The sequence below is a fragment of the Rhineura floridana genome, chromosome 4 (genome assembly GCF_030035675.1).
Source record: "Rhineura floridana isolate rRhiFlo1 chromosome 4, rRhiFlo1.hap2, whole genome shotgun sequence".
NCBI classification, from domain to species: Eukaryota; Metazoa; Chordata; class Lepidosauria; order Squamata; family Rhineuridae; genus Rhineura; species Rhineura floridana.
Window position 1 is genome coordinate 211,276,535 of NC_084483.1, and position 23,334 is coordinate 211,299,868.

General features: G+C 47.9%; 1 protein-coding gene across 3 annotated transcripts in view; it reads left to right on the top strand.

The window, feature by feature from the left end:
* The window catches only part of SLC30A3 (solute carrier family 30 member 3), a 40,908-nt gene that overhangs the window by 9,732 nt on the left and 7,842 nt on the right, over positions 1 to 23,334 (top strand). For all 3 annotated transcript variants that reach the window (XM_061626520.1, XM_061626522.1, XM_061626521.1), the window contains exons 2-5: positions 2,918 to 3,132; positions 4,586 to 4,732; positions 8,911 to 9,064; positions 11,392 to 11,593. In XM_061626520.1, coding sequence (XP_061482504.1) covers positions 2,918 to 3,132; positions 4,586 to 4,732; positions 8,911 to 9,064; positions 11,392 to 11,593 — 718 coding nt within the window. The remainder of the gene's footprint in view (positions 1 to 2,917; positions 3,133 to 4,585; positions 4,733 to 8,910; positions 9,065 to 11,391; positions 11,594 to 23,334) is intronic.

Below are 23,334 nucleotides of genomic sequence, written 5' to 3' on the forward strand. Positions count from 1 at the left end.
AAGTGAAGAGCTTTGCCAGCTGAAAGTGCCAATCAGGAATCTGTGTAGTGAGCGCTGCAGAAAGGGGGTGGAACAGTGAGAAAGTGGAGGAGGAGGAGGACTTTGAATGGGAAAGCGGTTCCAATGTTGGCCCAACAGGTGTGCTGGATTCTGAAAGCTCTGACACCATGGACAGTGCCAGCCCCACCCCTTTAGTTACCCTTGAGGAGGCTCAACCCAGTCAGGCAGTTGCCTCTCTGCCCAATGTTCATCCCCTTCCAATGCCCACTTTGCCACTGCCCCAGCAAAGCCCCCTCCCTCTGATGGAGGCAGAGCAGCTAGCCTTGCCTCGTACAGAGAGGCGGTTGCACTGGCAAATTTATTAATTAATTTATTATTTATTATTTGATTTATATCCTGCCCTTCCTCCCAGAAGGAGTCTGGGGCAAACAAAAACACTTTAAAACATCATAAAAACAGACTTTAAAATACATTAAAACAAAACAAATTTAAAAACATTTTTTTAAAAAAGCTTTAAAGGCATCTTTTAAAAAGGGTTAAAAATATTGTTTTTAAAAAGTTTTAAAAAAAAATATTAAAAAGCAATTCCAACACAGAGGCAGACTGGGATAAGGTCTCAACTTAAAAGGCTTGTTGAAAGAGGAAGGTCTTCAGTAGGCATGGAAAAGATAACAGAGATGGCTCCTGCCTAATATTTAAGGGGAGGGAATTCCACAGGGTAAGTGCCACCACACTAAAGGTCCGTTTCTTATGTTGTGCAGAACGGACCTCCTGATAAGGCCCTCACCTGCAGAGTGCAGTGATCGACTGGGTATATAAGGGTAAGATAGTCTTCTAGGTATCCTGGTCCCAAGCTGTATAGGGCTTTGTAAACCAAAACTAGAACCTTGAACTTGGCCCGGTAGCAAATGGGCAGCCACTTTTAGAGACCAGAGTTTAAGAAGGATATTGACAAACTGAAACACGTCCAGGGGAGACCACATCCAATGAGGAATGGATGAAGGAATTGGGCATGTTTAGCCTGGCAAAGAGATTGTTTAAGAGGCAATAGGATAGCCATCTTCAAATACTGAAGCATGGCATGTTGAAGCAAATATAGAAGTGGCATATTGGTGATACCCTGCCCCAGTGAGCAGTCACACTGCCTCATTTTGCACCAGCTGCAGCTTCCGGACCAACCTCAAGGGCAGCCCCACATAGAGCGCATTACAGTAATCCAGCCTGGAGGCTACCAGTGCATGGACAACAGTAGTCAGGGTATCCTGGTGCAGAAATGGCCGCAGCTGTCTTATCAGCCAAAGCTGGTAAAAGGCACTCCTAGCCACTGAGGTCACCTGGGCCTCTAGCGACAAAGATGGATCCAGGAACACCCCCAGGCTACAGACCTGCTCTTTCAGAGGGAGTATGACCCCATCCAAAGCAGGCAACTGACCAATTATCTGATTCAGTGTGCCCCACGGCCCCTCTGAGGAGGAGAGCTTGTATGCATGCGTGTTCTCAACAGTGACACTCAGTTCACGCAAGTAGGGTGCCTGCCCATCCTTACTTAAGCCTGGTGAAGTGGGCATGACTAGTTGCTCCAACAACGCCTTAGTGTAGTATAGTTGTGGCTAGTTCCTCCTAGTAAAAATGGAAATGGCCTGCTTTCAAGTTGATCCCAACTTATGGCGACCCTATGATTAGGGTTTCCATGGTAAGCAGTATTCAGAGGGGGTTTACCATTGCCTTCCTCTGAGGGTGAGAGGCAGTGACTGGCCCAAGGTCACCCAGGGAGCTTCTTGGATTCGAACCCTGGTCTCCCAGGTCGTAGTCCAACACCAACCACTACACCACACTGGCTCTCTACTTCCTCATAGTAAAGATGCTAAATTCTGTGTAACCTGTAAGCTGATTCATGAAGCTCTCTGAACGGAAGCTTTCTATTAAACCTACTAAAGAAGAGCACACACCCTCATTCATGTCCACCCTGAGTGGGTTCAGGCAGGACAATCTGAGCCCAGAGCCTTCCACCTGACAGGCTCCTCCCCTCCCTGCCTCCTTCCCTTGAGATTGTGTGTTCATTCCTGTGCTGCTCCTTCCAACACCTCTGGACAAATAGGCCTGGGTGCCCCTGGCTTCTCTGACATGACTGTGTGCTCTTCCTTTTCTGACATCATCGTCATTATTAGTTGCCTCCTACCCAACAGTTGTTGGGGTTTATGAGATTAAAAACAACGGTAGTTCTATCTCTAGCAGAGTATAATTGGAAAAATGGACTTGAGCTCTAACCAGCCCACCTTGCCCCTCACACAGCCTAGCTGAATAAAACAAACAGGTGTTCTTTAGTGAGATAAATAAAATAGTCTTAACTCGCGGCCTTTTATACATTAGTGATACACGGTTAGCTTGGACAGAAAGATGAAGAGGTGGACAGCTGGTTTATTCCATGATAAGGATGTTCTGGTAAAGCAGCTCCTCGTGGCTTCTCTCTCTTGTGGCTAATGGAGAATATGCAAAAACTCAACTAACTCACAAACTAAGGGAAGGAAGAGAAGAGAGGAAAACAGGAAGTTACATCAGAGTAAACAAACATAGAGCTGTCTCCAGCTGTCTAGCTAGAGGGGACACCTCAAATAAAAAGGAATAACTAAAACAGCTCACATCAAGGGCCAAAGGCCTGAGTGAAAAGGAAGGTATTTGCCTGGTGCCTAAAGATGGATAAAGAAGGCACCAGGCATGCCTTCCTGGGGAGAGCATTCCAGAGCTGGGGGGGCCACCACTGAAAAGGCCTGTTCTTCTTGCCTTCCTGCCCAGCATGTGATCAAATGACACTGCAGCACCTGGTTGGTCGTTGCGGGACATGGGGAGGCTGGGCTGAGGCGGACCTTCAGGCCCTGATGAAGCTACAGGGCTCTGCTGATTTCTGCTGTTCTCTCAGTCTGTTCACAGGCTCCCAGGATGCCTTCCCTGGCCTGCCCCAAGAGAATGGACATGCAGAAATGCCTGTGGGCCTCGCGATGGAGCGCCGCTTGGCCCCCCACTGCCACCTGGGCTCCTGCTCCCCCAGCCAAAGCCAGCAGAAGCTCCAGGCTCAAAAGAAGCTCCGCATTGCCTGCGTGGTCTGCCTCCTCTTCATGGTTGGGGAGGTCATAGGTCAGTGTGGTTGCAAGGGATTCTGGACTGTCTGTCCACTGATCGTACCTTCCTCTGATGCTGACACGTCATTGACTGAGCCTGCCAATGAGTAAGACCAGTGGGGTGGACACTCAGGGTATTCCTCCTCCTAGAGGGTGGTTGCCTCTCAGTCCGGGTCATCAGACTTCCCACATGGACGAGGGTCAGAAACGCAGCCTCTCGCATGCGTGTTCAAGGGTCACAGAAAGATAGAAGGACGGCATTGGTGTCTTCTTCTTTGTCCAAGAAACTCAGGATGGCACCAGGGGGAGTGAGGGAAAGTCATCTGATTTCCCCCCTCAAAGGTGCTTTCACAGGTAGGCAGAGAGACAACAGGCTAGTCACACACTGAGCTTTATGGCTGAGTCAGGATTTTAACATTTTTATTTATTTATTTTATTATCATTATCATTATTATTATTTCCATTTATAGACTGCTTACTATCTAAAAGATCTCAAAGCAGTTTACAACAGAATACACAAGGTACAATAAAAATATATTAATTTACAAAGCAAAATACATAAACAACATCCACATATATAAACATATTTATATTTATTTTAAAATTCTTTTATTTATTGTACACAAATATACTGACCTGTACTGATAGCATTCAAGATGGTTAAAACAATTATCAGAAATCAATAGACAGCAATGTGATTAACCCAGTAAAAACTAAGTCACATCACCAGCACCAGAGCATGGAACCAAACTCAGCTGCTATTTAAAAGTATTTGGACAGGTCCTGGCCTGGGGCTGCAAGGGCATCACCTGGGCACCAGGGCATTTGAACCAAGGCCACCTTCCTCTAGGTCCAGTTCATCCCCTGTGCCAGGCTGGCTCTAGAGAAGGCGTTTTGCCCCTTGTGGGGTCTCCTTTCCTCCTCCCTCCGGCAGTGGGGAATGATGCCCTGGCTTATCGTTAACCTGAGCCTGCCTGTCACTGCCCTTGACAGGTGGCAGCCCTGTCAGAGGAGGAGAGGAAGCTGCCCTTGGCCTTCCAGTCTGGCCCTGCCTGCTCTGATCCTCCAGGGATTGCACTGGGGCCTTCTGCATGAGGAGCCAGTGCCTCACCCCTTGCAGCCCGTGGCCCTCCCATCAGCCCTCAGCTGCCGTGTCGCTAGATCTGCAGAGGAGGCTCTCTTCTGCCAAGTGAGATTCATTCTGGGCCAGCAAGGGGGAGTCTTTATGGCGATTGCTGGTTTTATTTTTATTACATTGTGCAATTTCTTTTGTGCATGCATGTGATGTGTGTTCCACCCCTGGTCTCAGCTGGAATGAAGGGCACCCTTGGAAGATTTTCAATACGTCCTTTCCAGAAGGAGTCTGGCCAGGCTTCTTTGTGGCTTGGCATCCTCAGGTCTCCAGTGTGCCCTCCAGTGCCCCCCGCTCCTGCCTGGAGGGTCCCTGAGGTTATCTCTTTGCCTTGCAGGTGGGTATTTGGCGCACAGCCTGGCCATCATGACTGATGCAGCCCACTTGCTGACGGACCTAGGCAGCATGGGGGTCAGCTTATTCTCCCTTTGGGTTTCCACTCGCCCGGCTACCAAGACCATGAGCTTTGGCTGGCACCGCTCAGGTACTTTCACCTCCCCCCCCCCCGATATCTGATTGGTCAAAGGCATGGCACGTGAGAACTGCATGAGGATCCCCCCGCAGTCCCACAACAAAAACACCCCCCCATGAAACAACAAGCGGGTGCCCCCCTCAAACAGCCATGGAGAGCTGCTGCTTCACATGGGAGGCTGGAGTCCTTCCTTGCAAGCAGACACGGCCCAGCCAGCGACTGGGTGATGGCATCACCGAGTGGGTGCATTTGTGCCCCAGCACTTGGCATGAGATGGGCGGCTGCCTGGATTGGCTGCAGGGTGTGTGTGTGTGTGTGTGTGTGTGTGTGTGTGTGAGAGAGAGAGAGAGAGAGAGGGGGGGGGTCCTGAACAGGAGTTGCTCTTGCCCCATTTCCAACACCTGTTATGGAGTCTGGGTGGAATTTCGATTCTGAGACTCTCACCATCCACCTGTGTGTTTTATTTACGCAAGATGAGCCATGCTTTGCTTGCTGCTGCAAAGGCATTTCAAGATTGGGCCGCTTTTTAAAGCGCCACCCCCCGCCTTTCTACAAACTGCAACGTGCTCCCTACTGAGGTGTGTCTGGCTCCTCCCTCTGTCTATAGTGGGGGTGGGGGAACATCTGTGGCCCTCCAGATGCTGTTGGACTCCAGCAGCCCGCATGGCCAACGTCAGGGGTGAGCGATGGGGCTGGAAGAGCGCCGCCAAGACCTGGAGGGCCACCCTCACTGGACCCTCGCTTCCCCGTTCCTGCTCTATGAGTTCAGGCAGGCAGTGCAGAGGCCCCGTTTGGATGCTGCTGCTCCTCATTGTGAGTCAGTGGCTGAATGCTGTGTATTTTTAAAGGATTGTTATATTTCTGAATTTGGTCTTATTTTTATCTTTGTTGTAAACTGTTCTGTGGCTTGTAAAATCAACCAACCGACCAAGCAATTTTATTTTTTTCAAATTCCTCCTGAGTAACTTCATAGGAAGCCCCTGCCTCCAGCTGATCCCCTCAGTTCCAGAGTCCCCCCCATCTATCCTTGATGGGCCTGGTGCCCCACTTGGGGGGTGAGGGGGCAGGGCACTGCTGCCCACCCCCTCCTCTTGCTGCTGCCCCCGCTGTCAAAGAATTGTCCCCCTGGGGTCCCTTGCCCTCAATACCCCAAGGGGGGTTCTTTGCTTCCGAGAATAGTCCCAACCCTTTGGGTCACTGCTTCCCAGGCAAAACCCTCCCTCCTTCAGGAGTAATTACTCAGTAGTGCTGCCATCCCCCTCTTCCTGGTTCCTTTCTCGGAGCAAAGGGATCTCAGAGACTATGTGAATTCTAAAGGGATTAACCCTCATTAACCAACGGTAATCAGTAGCGTTTCGGCAATCAAGGACTACATCTAGAATCCTTAATTTCAAGCCAGTACACACCATTTATAAAAGGATAGTTTATTTAAAAGTAAATAGAATGGTATATATAAAAGAGAGAGCAGCCGCTTGTTTCCTCAAAGCTAATCACCCCCAGACGGGTTACATGAGGTACGTTGGCATAACAAAGGTGAGAGGTTCAGTACAGAGCATGAAAGATAACAAAGAACTTTCTAAACTAAGATCCTATACTCACAGTAGAATAGATCCTATTCTCCCAGTAGAATAGCCTGGTTCCCAAACGGCTTTTCTTTGTCAAACTTCAGGCGAGTCGAGATAGATGGAAATAGGGAACAAAGGCTGAAGGAGCATCCTTCTTTTTTATGGAGTTTATCGGTCAACAAGGAGGGGGGAGACAATTAGCCATCTTCTTCCCCTGCCGTCCACTCCTTTGAAGCCTTTGAAGATAAGGGGGCTAGACAGCATCACCCAGGGCTCCTGATCTACAACACCCCCTCTTCCTGACTTTTAATCTTGGGAAGCCAATAAGGGATAACAGTAGGTTCAGTTGCATCTTCTTGCAAGGTTGCAAATTGCCTGTCTGACACTGAGCTTCGGATCTCCCCCAGTAGGGAGTCCTAGGGAACCACAGGCTCCCAGAATTCTCTCTGGTTGACCCATTTCAGCTTGACCAAAGTTAGCTATTCTTGACACTGCCACTTCCCTGCTTTACCCAAATGTTCAAACATGGCAAGAATCAGAGCTTGGAAGATTACTTTTTAAAAGTAATAAATTACAGTTACAGGGCCCAAAAAAGTAGTAATTACCGTTACAAAAGCAATTGCTCTGAAAGTAACTGATTACTTTACTTTTCCTCCAAAGTAATCACTACAATTACATTTCAGTTACTTTAAAAAAATGCCTACAAGGTGCTGCCCTTGGCTGCTGCACATCTAAGTAGCCTAAAACAACATTAAAAATAAACAAACACATACAAAGGTAGTAGAATAATTATTTTTATTAATAAGATAGCAATGGTGGTCTCTCCGCTGGTAAGGGTGATGGGGAGGGAGGCTGAGGCCACTACTCAGATCTTTGCACGTCAAATCAAGTGCAACCCCCCCACTCAGCCAGCCAGCATAATCTCTCTCACTTAACCACCTCCCGGACCCTGTCCTGCCACCAACTAAGGGACACTCACTCAAGCAAACATTTTCCCCTGAGATGCAAAAAACTTAAAATACTGCAAATGAAGCACAGTAGCCAGAGAGGGTGGTGGAGGCCACTTTGTGTGCCAAATGCAAACACAGTATTCTCTCTCTCTCTCACATACACACACTGTCATCTTTCACCTCCACAGTTCTTTATCTCCATTCTGCTGCTGCCTCCTTCTTTATCCATGTTCTTGACCTCCGGATCCTTTCCCCCTCCACTCCATTCTTCACCACCACTATCAGTTTTTTTAAATAATTGTTTTCTCCACTCCACCCCGTCTCACTCTCCGCCTCCTCCCTCGGCACCTCCTACCCATCCACAGAGCATGAGGAAAGAGCGACACTGCACAGAAGCCCAGTTTGAGGTACATGATTTTCACCCACAAATCAGAGGAGCAGAAGACTTCCCCCGCTCCCCCCCCCAAGTAATGCCCAAAAGTAATTCTGGAAACGTTACAATTACTCCACAAAAGTAGTAAAATTACTCCTAGTTCTATTACAGTCGAAATGTAAAGGAATTACCCACTCGTTACTCAAAAAAGTAATGAATTACAAGTAATTCGTTACTTGTAACTAGTTACTTCCAAGCTCTGGCAAGAATGCAACGGGGGGTGGGGGGGTGAATGTCTCCTGGGCTCCGGTGCTTCCTCCTGCCGGCCTTCTCAGGAGGAGCGCAGCAGCCTTTCTCTCCTGGCTCTTGCGCAACCAGGCTCTCCTGTTTGGGGGGTGGCAGCGATGGATGAAGTGCAATGGAAGGAGCAGCGATGACAAGGTGCTTCTGCCAGTACAGCTCAAAGGCTGCAGGGCATGTAGGCTGTGTGTGTGAGAGAGAGGAGAGAGAGACCCACTGCCCTTCCTCCTGAGTGGGGCCCTAATAGAGCTGGCCCTTTCAAGCCCCCCAGCAAAGGAGCCTGAGAGACTCTCTGGTTGCTCTGATGGAAAGCAGAATGCAATTGGGGGGGGGAAGGGGAGGGTGCAAGAAATGGATTCTGTTTGCCTCTTCAGTGCTTCATGGGAATCAAAAGCCTTTTTCTTCCTGACATATTATGTGATGACCCTTTTCACACTGATGTGTGATTCCCCCTGAAACACATTTGGCACCCCAAAGAGCAGGGGCCCCATTTTTTCCAATGGGGAGGGGGCCTTCTTGTTAGCACTTGTCCTGGGTGCTCCAGAGGACTTCTTTGCCTTCCGGAGGGAGGGGCATTGGCTGGGTGTGCTGCTTCCGCCCCCCAGTCTATTGGAGAAGCCAGAACCACAGATCCCGGCTCCCTGCCATATTTGCTCTGTTTGTAGCCAGCCCTTTCTCCAACAGACCTCAGAGTGGGGTTTCAGTATTATGCCAACCTTGTGAGGTAGGTTGGGGTGAGAGAGAGTGATGGCCATAGCCATGAGCTTCTTGGCCAAGTGGTGATTTGAACCCAGGGCCAGCCTTCTTGCCATTGCGCCCTGCTACACTTGCAAAGGTGCCAACTGCTAATCTATGGCCTGACCTTGTTGACCATCTGAGGCCAAGCAGGGCTGTAGGAGAGGGGCCAAGGGCGGGCCCTGCCCCTCCCCAGCATGGGGGGAGGAGGGCAAGCGGCTGTTTTGGCCAGGCACCCTGATGGGCAGCTGTTCCCCCTTCCCCTAGAGACGTTGGGTGCCCTGGCCTCCGTCCTCTCCATCTGGATTGTCACAGGAGTGCTGGTCTACCTGGCTGCAGCCCGCATCATCAGCAATGACTATGAAATCGAAGCCTCTGCCATGCTGGGCACCTCGGCCTGCGCTGTGGGAGTGAACATCATGTAAGGAATGGGGTTGTGTGGAGGGGGCTGCTGGGGGGCTGCTGATTGGATGCCTGGGCACACTTGGGAGGGGCAGATGGGACTTCAGGCACCATCCAGGGCCTATTGCACAACAAGCTCCCTTACGGGGGAGGGATGGTCCTATTTCTTAGCAGAGTTGTAAAAATACAAGCAGCAGAATGAGAATGTAAACCAGCCCCACCTTGCTCTATATAAATAACAACAGACACAATCCTTTAGGTAAAAGAAAAAGAATGTTTACTCACGACCTCATACGTTTAGAAGAACATAGGCTTTAGCTTGGAAGAAAGAAAAATAGTCTCAGTCATCTTGGTCTTTAGTAATGGATGCTCTCAGAGAGGGCATCTTGCCATGTGGCCTCTCTCAAAGGTAGAAGATCAGCAATGGAGGATATTCAAAAAAAAACCCAGGACAAAGGAGAAGGAAGTCAGGTAACTAAACCCCACCCATTAGGAAGTTACATCATGGTAAACAGGTGCATGGGATATTCCCTAAACATCCCTTAAAGTGACCATGCAATATTTGTTTACTCTAACATCATGTACTTGAAGAGTGCTATCATATCTCCCCTCAGTCTTCTCTTCTCCAGGCTAAATATGCCCAGTTCTTTCAGTCTCTCCTCATACCAGGTGCCAGAGAAGAATGAGCAGGAGTGTGTGTGTGTGGGCCGGCTCATTCATTCCTAGAACATGCAGCTGGGTGGGTGAGCAGCACTGGTAGGCTATTTCCGCAGACAACAGCAAGGAGTCTTGGAGCACCTTAAGGCTGGGGTGGTTGACCCTCCAGGTGCTGCTGGACTCCAACCTCCATCAGCTTAGCCAGTCTGGCCAATAGTCAGGGATGGGGAGAGGTGGAGCTGAACCATAACTGGGGCATCCTAATGACCACCTCTGTCTCAGAAGAAGGCTAGGACTGGGGAGGGCAGCTATGAGGAACTAGAAAAGGTCCTCAAATGCAAAGATGTATCACTGAACACTAAAGTCAGGATCATTCAGACCATGGTATTTCCGATCTCTATGTATGGATGTGAAAGTTGGACAGTGAAAAAAGTGGATAAGAGAAAAATCAACGCATTTGAAATGTGGTGTTGGAGGAGAGCTTTGTGCATACCATGGACTGCGAAAAAGACAAATAACTGGGTGTTAGAACAAATTAAACCAGAACTGTCACTAGAAGATAAAATGATGAAACTGAGGTTATCATACTTTTGACACATCATGAGAAGACGTGATTCACTGGAAAAGACAGTAACGCTTGGGAAAACAGAAGGAAGTAGGAAAAGAGGAAGGCCAAACAAGAGATGGCTTGATTCCATAAAGGAAGCCACAGATCCAAACAGAGTGGTTTACGACAGATGCTATTGGAGGTTGCTAATTCATAGGGTTGACATAAATCAGAGGTGACCTGTGGGTTGATGATGGTTTTGAGGGGATGCCTTGTAAAAATCATGGGAATCTTTAATATTCCACACCTTGGAACCAGGTTTTTGTACCAAGGTAGTGCTGGAAAGCACTGGATCCATGATTGTTACACTTCAGTCAATGGAGACAGTGTGACCTGTGATTTGATGTTGGTTTGGGTGGGGGACCCCCCCAAAAAAAAGCAATCTCAAGGGGATCCATTTTACTAGTTCCAACCTGTATGTGTGTGAGAGAGTCCATCCTTTTCTCTCTCTCCTCTGACCCCTGTGCTGCCCCTCTGATTCCTCTCCCCAGTTTCCCAGATCCACCCCTTTTCTTTCCTCCCCTCCCTCAGTTTCCCTCTTCCGCCATCCTCCTCCAGTTCTACCTACTTTTCAGGGTGGGGGTGGTGAGGTGGTGACCCCCCCTTGCTGCCTCATGAGCAAGGGGGCAGTGAGCAGGTGGGTGAGGGGCTCAAAGGCCTTGCGACCACCAGTAGAGGCTTCTAGGAGATCAAGTTAGTCCCCCCCCCCACTTCTAAATGGTCACTGCCCTTGCATAAACACTTAAGCTTTACATAGAATTGCCACGGACTGCACTTTCAGCCTTTCATTTATAAGGTTATTCCTGATATTTCTAGGCCACCCACAACAGAAGCTTCTCTGGGTTCTTTAGAGCATAAGGTTGCAGATCTCTGCCATGAGGCTCTGTGTGTATGTGTGTGTGTGTGTGTGTGTGTGTGTGTGAGAGAGAGAGAGAGAGAGAGAGAGTGTCAGTCAATAGAGCCATGGTGTGAAAGAGGCAGCCTAGTGGGATGGAGGTGCTTGTTGCTTTGCCCTGGATGGATGGGGGGGACCAGGTGGAGTCACAGAAGTCTTGGTTCACAGCTCTTGTACCTCTCCACAGCATGGCCTACCTTCTGCATCAATCGGGCTCTCCCCACAGCCATGGACTGGGCACAGGGGGCTATGAGCGGATGGACAGCCCCTGTGCCCCCACCGTGCCCACCCAGAGCAACACCAGTGTGCGAGCTGCCTTTGTGCATGTGGTGGGCGACCTGCTTCAGAGCATTGGAGTCTTTGTGGCTGCAACTGTCATCTACTTCAAGGTACAGGGAGGGGTCCCAAAGGGGACCATACATTGCTCTCCCTCCCTGGGTTGGGACCAAAAATCTCCCCACTTTCGCCCCTGAACATCACCCCAGCTCAGCTATTGTGCTCAACCAGAAGCTGAGCTGAGCGTAATTCTGGCACAGCTGAGGGCACCTTCCTAAGACGGGCCCTGCAGGAGAGGAATGGATGTTCCTGCAGCAGCACTAAACACCTTTCAGAGAGATGCTGCCCCTTGGGGGTTTTTTTCCCAGGGCTCTTCAGAGGGCGCTCTGCGTCACAAACAGGCAATGAGACAGGTGACTTGCTCAGAAAACTGTAGTCACACTGCAGAGGTGCAGCACAGCAGTGACCTGGAGGCCAGAGCGAAAGGGGGCTGGGGGTGCCTTGGTTGGCAGAGCAAGTCCACTGTTTCTTCCCCAATGGCCTTAGAAAGAACCACAGAGTGGGAAGGAAGGTCATCTCACCCAACTCCCTGCTCACTTTTTTTGCACCAGCCACCAGCCATTTCTTTCTTTCTTTCTTTCTTTCTTTCTTTCTTTCTTTCTTTCTTTCTTTCTTTCTTTCTTTCTTTCTTTCTTTCTTTCTTTCTTTCTGTCTTTCTGTCTTTCTGTCTTTCTGTCTGTCTGTCTGTCTGTCTGTCTGTCTGTCTGTCTGTCTGTCTGTCCCGCCCTTCTTCCCCAGCAGGAGTCTATTTATATATAGAGTACTTCAAACACAATTAATCAGATTAAATTGCCAAATTAAAATATACAAATTAAGAATAAGAACACCCTGGGGGCCCTTATTTTAATAGTTTGGGATCTGCACTGCAGGATGCAACTCATGCATCCCTGACAGATGGTTCCCCATCAGCCTGTGCTTAAATAAGGACAGCGAAGGACAACCCACCACCTCCCTCGGAAGTGTGGCAGGAGCAACTCTCATTTGGTTCTCTTTCCATGCCAGAAGGGAGATAGAGAGCTAGTCCTCCAGGATGGCTAGGCTGTTACTGACCTGTACTCATTTTATCTGTCTTCCTTGCATGTAAACTGAGACTCTCAGGGAGCTGACCTCACCTCTGACTCTTCTTCCTGATTGCCTCTTCTTCTGTGACCAGACGAGAGCGAGGAGACATCTTTGTCTTATTCCTCTCTCCTGTAGCATGGGGGCAATGATCAAGTCTGGCCATTGTGCCTCCATCTTTATTTATTTACTTATTTATTAGATTTATATTTCAACCTTCCTCCCAGCAGGAGCCCAGTTACTTACCTGGAACTAGAACCTTTCCTATCAAGCAAATATTCCTATTCCTTTCTATGAGCAAGATACCCTAAGGTAAACTCTGCTACTTGGTGAAGTAGCAACCATCAGCAACCTCTTGTCAGTCGTCAAACAGCTTTTGCCCACAGGAAGTTTCCTCCAGATGTTCAGCTAAAATCTGCTTCTCTGCAACTTTCACTCCTTGGTTCTAGTTCTGCCTATTCGGTATTATAAAAAATACACACAGAAATAGGAACTAATTTGGTTGGTCCTATTTCTTAGCAGAGTTGTAAAAATACAAGCAGCAGAATGAGAATATAAACCAGCCCCACCTTTCTCTATATAAATAACAACAGATACAATCCTTTAGGTAAAAGAAAAGAATGTTTACTCATGACTTCTTCATATGTTCAGAAACATAGGTTCTAGCTTGGATGAAAGAAAAATACTCTCAGTCCATCTTGGTCTTTAGTAATGGATGCTCTCAGAGAGTGCACCTGTGCCATGTGGCCTCTCTCAAAGGTAGGAAGATCAGCAATGGAGAATATTAAAAAATCCCCCAGGACAAAGGAGAAGGAAGTCAAGTAACTAAACCCCACCCATTAGGAAGTTACATGATGGTAAACAGGTACATGGGATATTCCCCAAATATCCCTTAAAGTAACCATGCAATATTTTTTTACTCCAACACTGCCCTCTACTATGTGCTAAAGATGTGCCCAGTGTGATGACTGACGGGGGTCCTCCTCCCAACCTTCACTGTCCCAGGAGCCAGTTCCCCACCCTGGGCAATTGATCCTGGCAAATATCCTTACCTGCCAAGGCTGTGCACACTCACAACAGCCCTGCAGTGTAGGTAGCTGCCATCACCCCTTATACTGGTTAACCACTCTGAGCCAAGGGGATACTCAGAGCCCAGAAACTTGCCAAACATTCCAAAGGGCAAGAGCCAAGGAGACATTCCTTGCCCTGGAGCTTTAGGCACAGACCCAATTACACAGTACAGTAGGGCCCTGCTTCCTGGCGCTCCGCTTCCCGGCGGTCTGCTAATGCGGCGGCTTTCATTCCCTGTTTTAAAGCCGATTTTGCAGCATTTACATAAGAACATAAGAACATAAGAAGAGCCTGCTGGATCAGGCCAGTGGCCCATCTAGTCCAGCATCCTGTTCTCACAGTGGCCAACCAGGTGCCTGGGGGAAGCCCGCAAGCAGGACCCGAGTGCAAGAACACTCTCCCCTCCTGAGGCTTCCAGCAACTGGTTTTCAGAAGCATGCTGCCTCTGACTAGGGTGGCAGAGCACAGCCATCACGGCTAGTAGCCATTGATAGCCCTGTCCTCCATGAATCGGTCTAATCTTTTAAAGCCATCCAAGCTGGTGGCCATTACTGCATCTTGTGGGAGCAAATTCCATAGTTTAACTATGCGCTGAGTAAAGAAGTACTTCCTTTTGTCTGTCCTGAATCTTCCAACATTCAGCTTCTTTGAATGTCCACGAGTTCTAGTATTATGAGAGAGGGAGAAGAACTTTTCTCTATCCACTTTCTCAATGCCATGCATAATTTTATACACTTCTATCATGTCTCCTCTGACCCGCCTTTTCTCTAAACTAAAAAGCCCCAAATGCTGCAACCTTTCCTCGTAAGGAAGTCGCTCCATCCCCTTGATCATTCTGGTTGCCCTCTTCTGAACCTTTTCCAACTCTATAATATCCTTTTTGAGATGAGGCGACCAGAACTGTACACAGTATTCCAAATGCGGCCGCACCATAGATTTATACAACGGCATTATGATATCGGCTGTTTTATTTTCAATACCTTTCCTAATTATCGCTAGCATGGAATTTGCCTTTTTCACAGCTGCCGCACACTGGGTCGACATTTTCATCGTGCTGTCCACTACAACCCCGAGGTCTCTCTCCTGGTCGGTCACCGCCAGTTCAGACCCCATGAGCGTGTATGTGAAATTAAGATTTTTTGCTCCAATATGCATAATTTTACACTTGTTTATATTGAATTGCATTTGCCATTTTTCTGCCAATTCACTCAGTTTGGAGAGGTCTTTTTGGAGCTCTTCGCAATCCCTTTTTGTTTTAACAACCCTGAACAATTTAGTGTCATCAGCAAACTCGGCCACTTCACTGCTCACTCCTAATTCTAGGTCATTAATGAACAAGTTGAAAAGTACAGGTCCCAATACCGATCCTTGAGGGACTCCACTTTCTACAGCCCTCCATTGGGAGAACTGTCCGTTTATTCCTACTCTCTGCTTTCTGCTTCTTAACCAATTCCTTATCCACAAGAGGACCTCTCCTCTTATTCCATGACTGCTAAGCTTCCTCAGAAGCCTTTGGTGAGGTACCTTGTCAAACGCTTGTTGAAAGTCTAAGTACACTATGTCCACTGGATCACCTCTATCTATATGCTGGTTGACACTCTCAAAGAATTCTGATAGGTTACTGAGACAGGACTTTCCCTTGCAGAAGCCATGCTGGCTCTGCTTCAGCAAGGCTTGTTCTTCTATGTGCTTAGTTAATCTAGCTTTAATCATACTTTCTACCAGTTTTCCAGGGACAGAAGTTAAGCTAACTGGCCTGTAATTTCCGGGATCCCCTCTGGATCCCTTTTTGAAGATTGGCGTTACATTTGCCACTTTCCAGTCCTCAGGCACGGAGGAGGACCCAAGGGACAAGTTACATATTTTAGTTAGCAGATCAGCAATTTCACCTTTGAGTTCTTTGAGAACTCTCGGGTGGATGCCATCCGGGCCCAGTGATTTGTCAGTTTTTATATTGTCCATTAAGCTTAGAACTTCCTCTCTCGTTACCACTATTTGTCTCAGTTCCTCAGAATCCCTTCCTGCAAATGTTAGTTCAGGTTCAGGGATCTGCCCTATATCTTCCACTGTGAAGACAGATGCAAAGAATTCATTTAGCTTCTCTGCAATCTCCTTGTTGTTCTTTAGTACACCTTTGACTCCCTTATCATCCAAGGGTCCAATCGTCTCCCTAGATGGTCTCCTGCTTTGAATGTATTTATAGAATTTTTTGTTGTTGGTTTTTATGTTCTTAGCAATGTGCTCCTCAAATTCTTTTTTAGCATCCCTTATTGTCTTCTTGCATTTCGTTTGCCAGAGTTTGTGTTCTTTTTTATTTTCTTCATTCGGACAAGACTTCCATTTTCTGAAGGAAGACTTTTTGCCTCTAAGAGCTTCCTTGACTTTGCTCGTTAACCATGCTGGCATCTTCTTGGCCCTGGCGGTACCTTTTCTGGTCTGCGGTATGCACTCCAGTTGAGCTTCTAATATAGTGTTTTTAAACAACTTCCAAGCATTTTCGAGTGATGTGACCCTCTGGACTTTGTTTTTCAGCTTTCTTTTTACCAATCCCCTCATTTTTGTGAAGTTTCCTCTTTTGAAGTCAAATGTGACCGTGTTGGATTTTCTTGGCAATTGGCCAGTTACATGTATGTTTAATTTAATAGCACTGTGGTCACTGCTCCCAATTGGTTCAACAACACTTACATCTCGCACCAGGTCCCGGTCCCCACTGAGGATTAAGTCCAGGGTTGCCGTCCCTCTGGTCGGTTCCATGACCAACTGGTCTAGGGCATAGTCATTTAGAATATCTAGAAACTTTGCTTCTTTGTCATGACTGGAACGCATATGCAGCCAGTCTATGTCCGGGTAGTTGAAGTCACCCATTACTACCACATTTCCTAGTTTGGATGCTTCCTCAATTTCATATCTCATCTCCAGGTCTCCCTGAGCATTTTGATCAGGGGGACGATAGATCGTTCCCAGTATTAAGTCCCTCCTGGGGCACGGTATCACCACCCACAACGATTCTGTGGAGGAGTCTGCCTCTTTTGGGGTTTCGAGCTTGCTGGATTCAATGCCTTCTTTCATGTATAGAGCGACTCCGCCACCAATACGTCCTTCCCTGTCCTTCCGATATAGTTTATATCCAGGGATAACCGTATCCCACTGGTTTTCTCCATTCCACCAGGTCTCCGTTATGCTCACTATATCAATGCTCTCCTCTAAGACCAAGCACTCCAGTTCTCCCATCTTGGTTCGCAGGCTCCTAGCATTAGCGTACAGGCACTTGTAAACAGTGTCTCTCTTCAAGTCTCTTTGGCACTTGTGGTTTGGCCTGTGGTAATTTTGCTCTTCTGAATTTATATTCTGTGCCCCTGCTCTCACAATGCCTACTTCTAGGCCTACCCCTTTTAAAATTTCATCATTTCTTTGGTTTTTATCCCAGGGGGGAGGTTTATTCCGAACCGGACCTTTCTCAGCTCCTGTCGGGTTTCCCCCCTCAGTCAGTTTAAAAGCTGCTCTGCCACCTTTTTAATTTTAAGTGCCAGCAGTCTGGTTCCATTCTGGTTCAAGTGGAGCCCGTCCCTTTTGTACAGGCCCGGCTTGTCCCAAAATGTTCCCCAGTGCCTAACAAATCCAAACCCTTCCACCCGACACCATCATCTCATCCACGCATTGAGACTGCGAAGCTGGGCCTGTCTGGCTGGTCCTGCGCGTGGAACCGGTAGCATTTCAGAGAAAGCCACCTTGGAGGTCCTGGCTTTCAGCATCCTACCTAGCAACCTAAATTTTGCTTCCAGGACCTCACGGCTGCATTTCCCCATGTCGTTGGTGCCAACGTGCACCACGACCACTGACTCCTTCCCAGCACTGTCTACCAAACTATCTAAACGACGGGCAATATCCGCAACCTTCGCACCAGGCAGGCAAAACACCTTGCGGTCTACACGCCCATCACACACCCCACTGTCTATGTTCCTAATGATCGAATCACCCACTACAAGGATCCCTCCACCCCCTGGAGATATATCCTCGGCACGAGAGGATAGCTGCTCATCCCCCAAGGAATGGGTCCCTTCTAAGGGATCGTTTCCCACTTCCTCAGCTGGATGCTCTCCTTCCCCGAGACCATCATTGTCCATGATAGCAGGAGAGCTATCACAGTTGGAGTGGGACACAGCTATAACGTCCCTGAAGGCCTCCTCCACACACCTCTCTGCCTCTCTCAGCTTTTCCAGGTCAGAGGAGACATGATAGAAGTGTATAAAATTATGCATGGCATTGAGAAAGTGGATAGAGAAAAGTTCTTCTCCCTCTCTCATAATACTAGAACTCGTGGACATTCAAAGAAGCTGAATGTTGGAAGATTCAGGACAGACAAAAGGAAGTACTTCTTTACTCAGCGCATAGTTAAACTATGGAATTTGCTCCCACAAGATGCAGTAATGGCCACCAGCTTGGATGGCTTTAAAAGAAGATTAGACAAATTCATGGAGGACAGGGCTATCAATGGCTACTAGCCATGATGGCTGTGCTCTGCCACCCTAGTCAGAGGCAGCATGCTTCTGAAAACCAGTTGCCAGAAGCCTCAGGAGGGGAGAGTGTTCTTGCACTCGGGTCCTGCTTGCGGACTTCCCCCAGGCACCTGGTTGGCCACTGTGAGTACAGGATGCTGGACTAGATGGGCCACTGGCCTGATCCAGCAGGCTCTTCTTATGTTCTTATGTTTAGAACTAACCCTCTCCTGAAATGAACACACACTGGTAAACAGAAGTAAATTTATTAAAGAATAAAAAAGGAAGGTGCACAGTTGCAGTAGCAAAATGTTTTCCTAATATCCACACCCAAGAGGGCAAGGTAAAACAGAGAGAGTTCAATCACAATAGAGAAAACAACAAAGACTAACTAGTCTAGTCTAGTACTTACATAAAGGCTTTCAAATGCATAGCCACCCCTCCTCAGAGATATGACAGTCAGGATAGTATATGGCAAAAATGGAACCTCTCCGGGCAACATCAAGTATGTTGTCGTCCCAGAGTGCAGGACACGGAATAATGGGCTCAAGTTGCAGGAAGCCAGATTTCGACTGGACATCAGGAAAAACTTCCTAACTGTTAGAGCTATACGACAATGGAACCAATGACCTAGGGAGGTGGTGGGCTCTGCAACACTGGAGGCATTCAAGAGGCAGCTGGACAACCATCTGTCGGGAATGCTTTGATTTGGATTCCTGCATTGAGTCCCTTATAGGCCCCTTCCAACTCTACTATTCTATGATTCTATGTAGGCATAATGGGACCCAGAAGAGGAACAAAAATTAGAGTTTTCTGCCCATACTTATGGCAAGATTCCCTAGCCACAGGCCAGAGACAATTAACCAATCAGGGGCCAAATCGTACATCCTCCCTGAAGCCTGCCAGACATCAGGTCTTGAATGGAGCCAGTCCTCTGCTGATAAGATGGTGTTAGGTTGGGCATCTGATTACACATCTTTCCCTGGAGCTGGGCAGACAACTGCCACTCATGGCCTCATTGCAAAAACCAAATGTTAACCTGGAGGATCCCACAATTCCCTGCTACACAACCATCTTGGATGCAGGTTTTCATGACACCCAGAGTTGGCTCAGATGTTGCTGGTCTGGAAATCAGGGTCAGAATATCTCCCTCCATCTGCACTCATGAGCTGCCAGAAAAGCTCCATTGACTTGAAAGTGCCACTAGTCCTCAGCAGGTGCAGATGTTCGGGGGGGAATACAAGAAAACCGTCTGTCCTCCCAGCTCAGATGTTGCAGCCTCTGCAAGCTGCTGTTGTTGCTGCCAATATCAGTCCTTGGGGGACTCCACTTCCCACAGCCCTTCTTTGGGAGGACTGTCCTGTTGTTCCTACTCTCTGCTTCCTGCTACTTAACCAATTCCTGATCCACATGAGGACCTCTCCTTTTATTCCATGACTGCTAAGGTTACTCAGGAGTCTCCGGTGAGGTACCTTGTCAAAAACTTTTCAAAAGTCCATGTACACTATGCCCACTGGGTCACCTCTATATATTTGCTTGTTGACACTCTCAAAGAACTCTAACTGGCCAGGATCCCCCCTGGATCCCTTTTTTCAAAATGGGCTACATTGGCCACTTTCCAGTCCTCAGGTATGGAGGCTCATCTGAGAGACAAGTTGCATATTTTTGTTAGAAGATCAGCAATTTCACCTTTGAGTTCCTTGAGAACTCTTGGGTGGATGCCATGCAGACCCAGAGATATGTCAGTTTTTATTTTGTCTATTAAGCCTAGAACTTCATCTCTTGTCACCACTATTTGCCTCAGTTCCTCAAGACTCCTGTTATGCAAAAGTTGGTTCAGGCACAGGGATCTGCCCTATAGCGTCTGCTGTGAAGACAGATGCAAACAATTCATGTAACTTTTCTGCAATCTACTTTTTATTAATTAATTTATTATTATTTGTTAATTAAATTTATTAGTCACCCATCTGGCTGTCTGTCCAGCCACTCTGGGCAACATACAAAATAAAAACGTACAAATACATTAAAACATTAAAAATCTCAACAATAATAATAAAACCTAACCCACCCAAAAAGCCTGCCTGAAGAGCCTGGTCTTCAAGGCCCTGCGGAAGCTCATCATAGAGGGGGCATGGCGGAGATCATTTGGGAGGGAATTCCACAAAGTGGGGGCCACAATTGAAAAAGCCCTCTCCCTAGTCCTCACCAGTCTAGCTGTTTTAACTGGTGGGATAGAGAGAAGGCCTTTTGAGGCTGATCTTGTTGAGCAGCATCCCTGATGATGTTGGAGGCGCTCCTTCAGATAGACTGGGCTAAAACCGTGTAGGGTTTTAAAGGTCAGAACCAACACCTTGAATTGGGCCCGGAAAACATCCGGTAACCAGTGCAACTCCTTCAGCACTGGAGAGATGTGATCTTGCCGGCAGCTGCCTTTAATCAGGCGAGCTGCCGCATTCTGTACCAGTTGCAGCTTCCAGACCGTTTTCAAGGGTAACCCCACGTAGAGTGCATTACAGTAGTCTAGGCGAGAGGAGACCAGGGCATGTACCACTGATGGGAGCAGATGACTGGGAAGGCAGGGGCGCAGCCTCCGTATCAGATGGAATTGATACAGCGCCGCCCGGCTCACAGCCGAGACCTGAGCCTCCATGGACAGTTGGGAGTCAAGAATGACCCCAGGCTGTGGATCTGGTCTTTCAGGGGCAATTGTACCCCATTGAGCACCAGGTCAACATCCCCCAACCTTCCCTTGTCTCCCACAAACAGTAGCTTGGTTTTGTCAGGGTTCGCTTCAGCTTATTCCTTCCCATCCAGCCACTCACCGACTCCAGGCACTTGGATAGGGTTTCTACAGCCAACCTCGGTGAAGATTTGAATGAGAGATAGAGCTGTGTGTCATCAGCATACTGGTGACACTGCAGCCCAAATCTTCTGATGATAGCCCCCAGCGGCTTTATATAGATGTTGAACAGGATCTGGGAGAGGATGGAGCCCTGTGGCACCCCACAAGTGAGAGGCCAAGGATCCGAAACCTCATCCCCCAATGCCACTCTCTGGTACCTACCCGAGAGGAAGGAATGGAACAACTGCAATACAGTGCCCCCTATGCCTAACCTCTTCAGGCGGTCCAGAAGGATACCGTGGTCAACAGTATCAAAAGCCGCTGAGAGATCCAGGAGGACAAGGAAGGTGCATTATCCTCCTTTAGCATACCTCTAACTGCCTTGTGATCCAAGGGGCCAATCGCCTCCCTAGACAGTCTCCCGTTTTGAATGTATTTAAAGAATTTTGTTGGTGTTGTTGGTCTTTGTTTTTTTAGCAATGTGCTCCTCAAATCCTAACATTTATGTTAGACAATCAGCAATTTCACGTTTGACTTGTTTGAGAACTCTTGGGTTGATGCCATCCAGACCTGGCAATCAACAAATACTAGTTGGTAACCAATATTCAGGTGCCAAAGGCCTGTGTATATGGTGTTAACTGCTCCTCCCAGCTTTGTGTCTCAGTTCCTGAACATTCAGCTCAGCTGGGGCATTTTAAGTGGACATTTTTCTGGGGGGGGAGGCGCATAATGTCTCCCAACCCCCCCCACTGGTGGAGAGGATGTGAGGGCCGGGCCAGGCCAGGGGAAAGAGAAAAGCAGTGATTTCCCCCCCTTGTCCCTCCTCTATGAAGAGAGCGTGTTAATTTAACCTTTACATAGCCCATTATGTAAGTTAACAGAAAATTTAGTATGAACACTAGGAATTAAATGACTGGCATATTTTTTGTTTCATAAGAAAAAAGGATGTTAAAGAATGCCACTGTGATTGTGAGTATAGTGAATGCTTTAAAATAATAAAGGCTAACTTTATGTGGATGTTTTCCCCCTTGTGTACTGCCTTCAAGTAGATTCCGACGTATGGCAACCCTATGAAGAGGGTTTTCATGAGGCTGAGAGGCAGTGACTGGCTCAAGGTCACCCAGTAAGCTTCATGGCTGTGTGGGGATTCGAATCCTGGTCTCCCAGGTCGTAGTCCCAACACCTTAACCACTACGCCACATTGGCTGTTGTCCAGATCACTTTAAATTATCTTCTTATTTGACAATTTAGCAATAAGCACCCAGTCCTGGTCTGCTCATCATAATAACTGCAGACTAAACAATTTTTTACTTCCTACTGCAGGCAAACAAACATGCTTCTTTATTGCTGGCTGGGTAGAGAACACAACTGAAACTGAGAAGCAGAGCAAAGGAGAGTCCAAGGGGTGGAGTCTAACTCTAGCCCATAATACAAAGTTCTAATTGGTTGCTAGTTCGTTTCTGGGCTCAGTTTAAGTTGCTCGCGTTAGTGTTGAAAGCCCTGAACAACTTAAGTCCCAAATATCTGAAAGACCGCCTGCCTCCCTACAGACCCTCTCAGGGGTTGAGATCAGCAGAGGGTGCCGTCTTGGTAGTTCTGCCACCTTCAGAAGTTTGGGGTATGCGTGGCCTGGGAGACAGTATTCTCTGTGGTGGCCCCTAAGCTGTGAAACTCCCTCCTCACTGAGGTGCATCTTGCATTTTAATTGTACAACGTTCGGCAAATGCTGAAGACGCACCTGGAAACCCCAAGAGGCGGACTCCTCCACAGAATCGTTGTGGGTAGTGATACCATGCCCCAGGAGTGATTTAATACTGGGAACGATCTATCGTCCCCCTGATCAAAATGCTCAGGGAGACCTGGAGATGAGATATGAAATTGAGGAAGCATCCTAACTAGGAAATGTGGTAGTAATGGGTGACTTCAACTACCCAGACATAGACTGGCACATATGTGTTCCGGTCACGACAAAGAAGCAAAATTTCTAGATATTCTAAATGACTATTCCCTAGACCAGTTGGTCATGGAACCGACCAGAGGGACGGCAACCCTGGACTTAATCCTGAGTGGGGACTGGGACCTGGTGCGAGATGTAAGTGTTGTTGAACCGATTGGGAGCAGTGACCATAGTGCTATTAAATTAAACATACATGTGTCAAGAATAGCTAACTTTGGTCAAGCTGAAAAGGGCCACCAGAGAGGATTCTGGGAGCCCATGATTACCTAGGACTCCCCACAGGGGGAGATCCGCAGCTCAGGGTTAGACAAGCAATTTACAACCTGGGCAGGGGGATGTAACTGATCCCCAGCTATTATTCCTTAGCAG